At 36.1% G+C, this 9800-nt stretch overlaps 1 protein-coding gene across 1 annotated transcript; it reads right to left on the bottom strand.

The window, feature by feature from the left end:
• Positions 1-7973: 7973 nt before the first annotated feature.
• On the bottom strand, positions 7974-8903 carry LOC112528453 (adenylate isopentenyltransferase-like). Its single transcript, XM_025139481.1, has one exon. The coding sequence runs from the start codon at positions 8901-8903 to the stop codon at positions 7974-7976; it is 930 nt and encodes a 309-aa protein (XP_024995249.1).
• Between the last annotated feature and the right edge of the window lie 897 nt (positions 8904-9800).

Genomic DNA, 9800 nt, shown 5'->3' with positions numbered 1-9800 from the left:
CAGGTGGTTGTCATGTTCAAATGCACTTGGTTTGATACTGCCTCGGGGGTTAGAGTTGACCCTAAATACAATTTGGTAGATATCAAATATAAGTCTAGACTTGGATCCGACAACTCGTTCGTTCTAGCATCACAGGCAGAACAAGTCTATTATACTTCATATCCTTCGATGACAAAGGATTTGAAAGATTGGTGGGCAGTTGTCAAGACAAAGGCTGGTGGCATATATGAAGTGTCCGACATGATTAATGATGTTGAAAACAATGATCATGTGGATGGAGAACAATTCTTTCAAGTCAACGAAAGGGTAACTCATACAACGTTCTCATTGGGAAACAAGCTCGATTATGTTTATCTTGCCACAAGGGAGGTAAACATACTCCATAATATAAATGAAGATGAAGGTGGCGATGAATTGAACGAAGATAGCGAAGATGAACCAGAATTTGAAGACATARATGATGATTCAAATGATGAAGATGAACCGATGTTATCTGATCATTCTTCTGATGAGTAGCTTGTTTTCTGTATGCTTATTTTACAGTTGTACATAAATAACCGCGATTTGTCATTATCTTTTTTCATGATATAATCTAATGTTTGTTTTTCAGGAGATGTCACACCGAGAGCGTGGTAGAGGCCGTCATGGGAGTCGTGGCAGCCCCATGTATGGTAGGGGTAGCAATTTTGCCCGTGTCGATGACATTGTAGAGTTTTCGAACACTGCTTTTCGCGGTTTAGATGAGCAAAAGATGGCCATGGAGCCCCCAGCTTCTACAGGTTCGGGGTCGGGGAGAGGCCCCAACCTAGAGATGCTGACACGGAGTCATCAGAGCCACCGAAGACATCTGTCTTTGTTAGACCATGGGTAAGTAGATGTGGTATAAGACTTTGTATTACATAATAAAATAATATGAATGTCTTTGTGTTGTAAATATTTGTTTAATTGTACAGGTTTAAAGATGCCCATGTTATCCGAGAGATGACGACTATCTTCAGGTCTTTCTTTGCTGGTCCGTGGCATAGATGGAATGAAGTACCTCAGGAAGCACGTGACTTGATGTTCCAGCGCTTTAGGGTTGRTGTACCATTTTAATRYAATTATACATAYAAGGTTATTGTTTTTACATTTATACAAACATTGTGTATGTAGGCTAAGTTCCAATGGGAACCTGAGCTGTATGATACGGTTCATAATTTATGGACCAAAGCCATGCACAACAGGTACTCTAACTGGATGAGCTCTGCACGTGACTGGGACGTGGCACAGGCCTATCCTGGTGATCAGCAATGGGATGGTGAGGACTTCTCACGGATTAGATTACACCATCCCATATGGATACCAGACAGGTTTTGGCTGCACATGATTGACACGGTATGTATCTCTATTGTGAGCTTTTCGAACTACCATGTGTACCGCGTTTCGCCTTATATATGTGCTCTGTTTTTAACAGTTTGGGATACCGAGGCTTGGAAAAGGAAATCCAAGATCAATAGGGCCGATCAGAACACCCAGTTTGAAGGGGTGTCGTCCAAACACACTGGGGGCTCGATTAGTATTGCACAACATCGAGACAGGATGGTGAGTATATAATCTTTTTTGAAAATGTAATTTGTTCTTTATGTTAGTAACAACTTAACCTAATTGTTTAATGTAGGCACAAGTAATGGGTCGTGAGCCGACTGCTACTAAGGTGTTTGAGCGCACTCACTGCACGAACCGGAAGTTCGATCAAGGTTCGTCCGACCCGCCTACCGATCCTCCTCAGTTCAGTTACCCCAAAGCTGCTAGGTATCATTTAAGTTTTCTAAAACCATTACTTTGGTTAATAGATACGTTTAGTAGGTTTAAGGTAATATATTTCAATAAACATAGGGATGCTATTAGTTTGGGCTGCCATTGTTGGGCAGGCGTTAGGCTAAGTAAGTAGGTTGCAAATGTGACTTTGAACATTGGTATTATTAGAATGCTTAGTTGTTAAAAACATGCATTGGTTATGTTTGATTTACAATTGTTATGCTGCTGAAATATCTACATACATAACCTCACCCGTTTTTGTTTTGGTGAACCATAGGAGCGATTTCAATCGCTTAGGGGTGAGTCACAATCTAGTACCGACAACCCTCTCCATGATGAGGCATCTCTTTGGGAGCAAAGTGTCGGAGGGCGGAGGAAAGGCCGAATATTTGGTTTCGGGACCACCCAAGATCCCTCTTATGCTATGACGGGTAGATGTAGCAGTAGCGGGTCATCATATGAGTCAAGAGCGGAGGTACGTTGGTTATATTGTTATAAACTTTCTCTTTACTAAAATTGTGAACAAATTACTGATTTTGTCGAATATTGAATATTTACAGGTAACAGAGTTGAGAGAGAAGTTGGTAAGGGTAGAAGCGGAACTGGAGACCGACCGAAAGAATAGGGCAGAATTGGAGGCCAGACAAGCTGTCTCGGCAGCTGAACAGGCCAGACAAGCTGCTGCATTAGCCCAACAGGTCGCATTATCGGAGCATTTTGCTGCGTTTATGCGGCAGTCAGGATACGTTTTCCCACCTCCCCCACCTCCCGATAGTTAGATTGTATGTATTCGAAGATTAAATTGTATGAATTGAATATTTTAAATTCTATGAATCCATATTTTAAATCGTATGAATTGGTTTAGTTAAAGTTTGTTCACAGTTTTGGTTTGTTATATTATTATTTTCAGGTTTTTTTATAAATAAATACATGATTTATGCAATTTCAAAAAGATTATTTTTTAAATTTATACAAACTAGCGACGGATTAGCGAGGGAAAATCTGTCGCTGATAGTCCTTGAAATTCCCTCGCAGATCCGTCGCTGAAAGTTCCCTCGCAGATCCGTCGCTGAAAGTTCCCTCGCAAATCCGTCGCTGAAACATCCTTTGCAAATCCGTCGCTGAAAGTTCCGTCGCTGAAAGTTCCCTCGCAGATCCGTCGCTAAATACTTCCCTCGCTGATCCGTCGCAGATCCGTCGCTGAAAGTTTCCATCGCAAATCCGTCGCTGATATCCGTCACTGATCCGTCGCTGATAGCATTACCTAGGACTGTTTGACCGACGGAGTATCAGCAACGGATCAGCGACGGATTGTCCTTTCAGCGACGGATTTGCGAGGGATTTTTTACTCGCTGATATTCTGCAATTTTGTAGTGTTGCAAACATTATTCTATCCATTAAGGGAGAGGAAAGATAATATATAAGGGTGGAAGCTCACAGTTTCTCTCAAGTAACACTAGTATGTTTAGGGAAATGTACACGCTCAACGTCTCCCCAATCGAGAAATATGAAATACATTCTTGATGTGATTGAAACAATTCTCAAGTCTAAGATTTTTTATAAAATTGCAGAAATTGAGGATTTTCGGGTAAGGTTAAAGGTTAAGGTAAGGGATGGGTTTGGTTATTGGGCTTCAAGATTTATTTGGTTTCAAGTAATTGTTTTTACGCAACAAATAGTTCCTTCTTATAAAAAATCTCGACATATCTCTTGCAAAACCAACTATATAAATGAATATGCATTTTTTCATACATCTTTCTTTTTGACTTTTTTTTTTATTTCTGATCTTTTTATATTGTTTTACGAACCCACAAGCTATACTTGTCTATGGATTTCTACCAACCCACAAACTATACTTGTGTATGCTACTCAAACTACATGCTTCAATCCATTTTCAATTTTCAGAAATGAGAACTATATGTGCATTTTGGGTGATTTAGTTATGTATGTGGTGTTCAATAAATTGGTAAGTATTTTGGGTGAAATGGTTTCAAAAGGGGAAATTTTTTTTTTTTTTGTGATTTTGAGATCAGGGATTATTTTCATAAATAATTGCCTCTACAAAAATTATAAGCATTTTAGACTGGAAATTAATCAAAAACCTAGATATACACTTCTATAGGTGGTAAACACACAATGCTTGAATACGGGTAAGGGGAATCAAAACTCAATGCCTAGGAGCAGAGAGAAGGATGACGTATATGACAGTAGTGCATGCTGAATAATGGATGCATTCCAATGGTGGGGGATCAAATCCTATAGTTTGTCTAGTGGTGACAACTCAACTAATTAAGTACAAGAACATGATATATTCAATGATAATTTACAAAGAAAGCAACCCACAAGCTATTTTTATGTATATCAAATCATAACAATCATCTAAAATGGATTAACGTTCGGAAAGAATGTACATAATGATGAATTGTATTCTTTGTGCATGTGGAACAACTCTCATGCTCAAAGTGTGGAAGCTTCTTAAAACTTAAAGCTCTTGAAAGCACATTAGAAGATCCTACAAGAACATGGAATAGGGAACAGAAGCAATCCTATCAACAAAAGGGAAAAAAACAAAGGAGGAAAGGCTCATTTAGCATCATCAGCTTGACGAAGAATTACATGATTGAGAAAGAATGTATGGGTCGAAAAGGATCAACTTAAATAAGTCACCAATTTGTATAGGTTGCGTAAACACACAAAAGACACACCGGATAATCGGTATGTTTTTGTTGTAGAACCTGATACGCTACCCATAACCGAGAATTAAGCAAAGGGTAGAGAACCCTTTGGACCGATGCTTTTGAACTACCACATAGTCTAACAGCTTCGCACGCTTCCTCTTCCAAGAAGTGAGATAAAAGACTGATTTTTACCAACATCTATCCATGTTATTTGATTTTTCCTATTTAACTGGTTGACAAATAAAACTTTCAAAAGGTATACTTTTAGCCTTGTATTTACTTTCAAAGGTTATACTTTTAACCTTCTATCATGTATTTGATTTTAACTATATATGGTAGTATCACATAGTTTGGAATGTTGAAAGTATACATATATGTTTATGTATATAAAACAAGTTAAAAGTACAAGTTGAAAAACACAATAATGGTAAAATCTAGAAACCCAAGAGAGTGGTGAAAGTGAATAAAATAAAAATAAGCATGCAAGTAAATTAAATTAAGAATTTTTCTATAGGATCATGCGCAAACCACCCGCATGCGGGACGCACTCCCTCGACTCTCTTGTCCTCTATACATATCCATTTTATTTTTTATTCATTCCATATATATATAGAGAGAGAAAGAGAGTTTGTTTCAAATACAACCAATTATATTTGTACAATTAGTATAACCCAATAAATTGAAATATTTATGAAAATGATGAGAGTTCATTTATTATGATTTAAATATTTATGAAAGATGAATAAAATTCATTAATTATGATCAATATTTTATAGGGAAAAGTACAATAAAAACCAATGAACTTTCTTTTTTAGAATGATTAAGTCCTTGAATTTTTTTTTGGAACAAATAAGTCCTTGGACTTTCCAAAACATGTTAAATAAGTCCTTGAACATTCCAAAATATGTTAAATAAGTCCTTGGACAATTTTTGGAACAAATAAGTCCTTGAACATTCCAAAAAATGTTAAATAAGTCATTGGACAATTTTTGGAACAAATAAGTCCTTGAACAATCCAAAACATGTTAAATAACTTTTTGAAAAAAATAAAGTGGTAAAATAGTGAAAAAAATCCGAAAAAAAACCCAATGAACATTCATATTTTGAACGATTAAGCCCCTAAATATTTTTTTCAACCAAAAAGTATTTAGATCTATAAAATTAAACAAATATAACAAAAAAGTACTTACATTTACAAAAAAAATAATTACCATTTTAACTAGTTGTACAAGTCATAAGAATGTATCCAACATATTCTATAAAAGTTCAAGAAGTTATTTAACATGTTTTGGATTGTTCAAGGAYTTATTTGTTCCAAAAATTGTCCAAGGACTTATTTAACATTTTTTGSAATGTCTAAGGACTTATTTAACATATTTTAGAATGTCCAAGGACTTATTTGTGCCAAAAAATTGTCCAAGGACTTATTTAACATGTTTTGGAAAGTTCAAGGACTTATTTGTTCCAAAAAAAAGTTCAAGGACTTAATCATTCCAAACAAGAAAGTTCATTGGTTTTTATTGTACTTTAAATTAAATGGACGGTTGATATTTGGTTGTATTGGTTGTACAAATATAAAAGGTTGTATAATAACTCACATGTATATATATCATTTTTATATTCATATATATATATATATAGTTTTTATATTCATATATATATATATATATATATATATAAAAGGAAAATCAAATGAAAATCAACATAAATGTTAAGAATGATGAGAAACAATTTCACATGTAAAACTAAACAATCTTGTTTTATATATGAAATAAGAAATATCCATGTTTTCTTATATATAAAACACATACACACTCACAAACTTACTCCTCTTCAAGAACAATAATATGTATATTGCATTTACATATCGTTAATGAATGGGATGGGGACCCCAATTCTCATCACATCCTCTGTTCCAATCTCCATCTCGTATTCGCTAGAGAATATGATCACATTCTCATCCATGTTCCTAACAGGGAATCGGGGTTTTTTTTCCTTTCATGTGAGATGATTTAAATCTGATGTGTTAAATGGTACATTCGATCCAAAATTTCCATGTTTAAATCTCACATTTTTTTAAAATTTCGTTTTTATTAAGTATCAAATATTCATATGTGAATAAAATCACAATTTCGTATGTAATTTTATGATCAAACGTTTTTGTCTCTCCATGTTTTCTATCTAGAAAAAGTAAAACAAGTCAGAAAAATGTATATAAAAAAAAAAAAAGATCAAAATACTCTTTTTAAATCTAAAAAAATATGAAATCTAATTCTTCATAAATAAATATTTAATATACATGGAACAGGCGATCACACTACCCAGGGGCGGATGCAATGGCAAAAAGGAGGGAGGAAGGGACCCTAGTCAAAAACTAAAAAAAAAAATTATAGGTTAAAATTTAGGTTTTACATGATTTACCTTTCACTTCCCCCCATTACATTTTTTTCACGGCCCCCCAAACCCCAATCGAAACCGTTACTCTAACCACAAAAATATGTTGAAATCAATCAAAAAAACCAAAAAAATTATTCGAAATCGAGAAAAACACTAAAAAATCCCTCAAAATCAACCAAAAAACTTTAAAATTTCCTCGAAAACGTTGTAATAAGGTTAAAAACACATCGGACGATTTTGCGAGTCTTGAGTCGCCTTAAAAGTGACCCCACTAAACGAAAATTCTGGATCCGCCACTGACACTACCCCGACCCGTATCCATCCCTGGTTTTTAACTTTTAAGGATTACCAATCCCCGATTCTACGGGAACTCTCCAGCCTCGTCGGACCAGATAGAACAGATTCTCCAATGGATTCAGTCCCCAATTTTACATGAAATCTCCACCTCCATCGAACCAATTACAACAAATTCTCCAATAAAACAGGTCTCATTCACATACATGTTCATAACTTTCTCTTCTAGCTATGGTTATATAAATAAAAATTGTTACCTTACAATATATTCAAATCAAATCATATATTTGCTACTTCTCCACTATTAACATTGCATCATATTTAATCGTACCGTTATGATATTTGTACTGGTAAAATTTGAATTTCATCAATTCAAATCCATTCAAGCTACAGGTAATTTTGATTACAGCTTCCATATCTTATTAAATTAAATAAAATAAATATATAAACTAGTTTAAACATTCACAGTTACAAAAAGGTCTAATAAGATCATACACGACTTTTCAATTTAATTTTTATTTTAAAAAGTATATTTCTTGAAAAATGAATTGATTTTTCTTTTTAATTTTAAGGAAAAAAATTAATTGGAGAAAAAGAATTGGCTATAAATTCTCAAAAAGGAGTCCTATTGCTTCAAAATTGGTCGCCCCATCCACCCTTCTAATTATCCCGAAAAAGAAAAAAAAAAACCTTTTACAATCTAAAAATAAAAAAATAAAATAAAATTCATACACAAAAATAGAATTAAAATGAAATGAAATGAAATAAAATAAAAAAAGAAAAGAAAGCCGAAAATAGCTGGAAAACCTACTCCTCCAAGAATTGCTTCACGATCTTTACGCTTGCTTCCACCACCTGTTTCTCCCATATTTCCGCCACCCTTCCACCGCCTGAATCCGCCGTCATCACCTCCCTGAAAGCCTCCGTTGCATCGATTCTCTTTAAATCCCACCCGGCGTCCTTCAACCGTAGGATCTTACCCACTTGTCTTTTTGCTAGCTGACACGTGTTGTCCTTGATCCTCCTCACGGCGTCATTATACACCTCCACCTGCCTCACCACATCCTCCTCGACCGTGGTGAAATACCCCTCGAACTCTGGAACTCCGATTGCCTGACCCAAACCACTCCGGTTCACCGTTAAATGTTCACCAGACCCGAAGAACTCCGCTAGCTCCTCTAACATACCCGAATCCAGCATTTCGTCGACCCGTTTGGATAGATACTGGTTTAAAACTGGTAAACAGACGTCAACCCAGATGAAACAACATTTGTATCTGAGCTCCGAGCTGACTGGGTCTGGGTCTGGTCCATTGAAGACATCCGATTGTGGGTCGAACCGTTTCGTGATGAGCGAATAGATGAAGGAGTTTGAGCCGCCGACCACAAGCGGCAACCCACGGCGGGATATAATGTCGGAGATGGTTTCCGATGCTAGTTTCCGGAAGTCGTGAGGTTTAACAACGGATTTAATCGGGTCAAACTCTCCGAGGAAATGGTGGGGCACGCCGAGCTGTTCTTGCATTGTGATCTTGTTGGTGGTAATACCGAGTCCTCGATAGACTTGCATTTTATCCGAGTTGATGATCTCCGCGTTGTTGAAGAATCGAGTGGCGAGGTCGATTGATAGACGGGATTTGCCAGCTCCGGTCGGACCCATTATGACGACGATCTTTCGTTGGCGGCGACGGGTGTTGGGTGATACGGCGGTGGTGGTGGTGGTGGTCGGTGGTTCCATATGGATTCGATGAACCCACCTGAAGGTGAAAAAGTTGAAGCGATGGTGATGGAATGATGATATTGGTGAGAATGGTGGTCTCATAAGGAATTAAGGGACATGGATATTGGCAGAGAGATAGCATTTAGCAGAAGGTACATACAGAATACATGAGAGTGGTAGGAGAGAGTGAGTATACAACTTTTTTGGGCGGGTTTGTTACATAAAATACATCCATCTCTCTTTCTCTCTCTCTCTCTCTCTCTCTATATATATATATATACACACATATACATATACATACACATACATATGTATGTGTATATATATATATATATGGTGTCTTCTTACTGGCTGGTGGACTGGTGGTTCTGTGGGGATTTGGGTTTGTCTGTTTGCTGATGGGCGTGCGTGGCACTGATGACGATGATGGTGGTGATGGTATTGGTGGTGGTGGAGGATATCAATGAAGTTTGGTTTGATTTATGGAGCCATGAAGGAGAGGATGATGATGATCATGGTCACTATTAAGAATGCATCATAAATTAAATTTGAAAAAAATAAAAATGAGTTTGAAATTGTCCAGTCGTCGGCCGCCGTGCGACGGTGGCTGAATGAAGTTGGTTATGTCGGAGAAGATAGAGAAGTTAAAGAGGGGAGGAATGTAGAGAGATATTGGTGCTATATTTTGTGGGGTTTGTTAGGATAAAATACTTAATGGAAAATCATCAAAATGACCTTTTTTTATGATATTTCATCGCTCTTTACAAACCTCTTTTAGAAATATGATATATGATACCAACATTTTTATTTTAAAAATATAATTTTTTTTAAATTTAATGTAGTATTGTATATTTTATCTTTAAAAAATTTAAAGAAAAGCTAATGGCACTCCTATTCTTTTTATAATTATTTTTT

The sequence above is a fragment of the Cynara cardunculus genome, assembly GCF_001531365.2.
Source record: "Cynara cardunculus var. scolymus isolate 2C chromosome LG 15, CcrdV1, whole genome shotgun sequence".
NCBI classification, from domain to species: Eukaryota; Viridiplantae; Streptophyta; class Magnoliopsida; order Asterales; family Asteraceae; genus Cynara; species Cynara cardunculus.
This window is presented reverse-complemented; position numbering and strand designations above follow the sequence as displayed.

Coding starts and splice junctions, on each gene's coding strand:
- LOC112528453 (XM_025139481.1), bottom strand. CDS start 8,903: ATGGAACCACCGACCACCACCACCACCACCGCCGTATCACCCAACACC.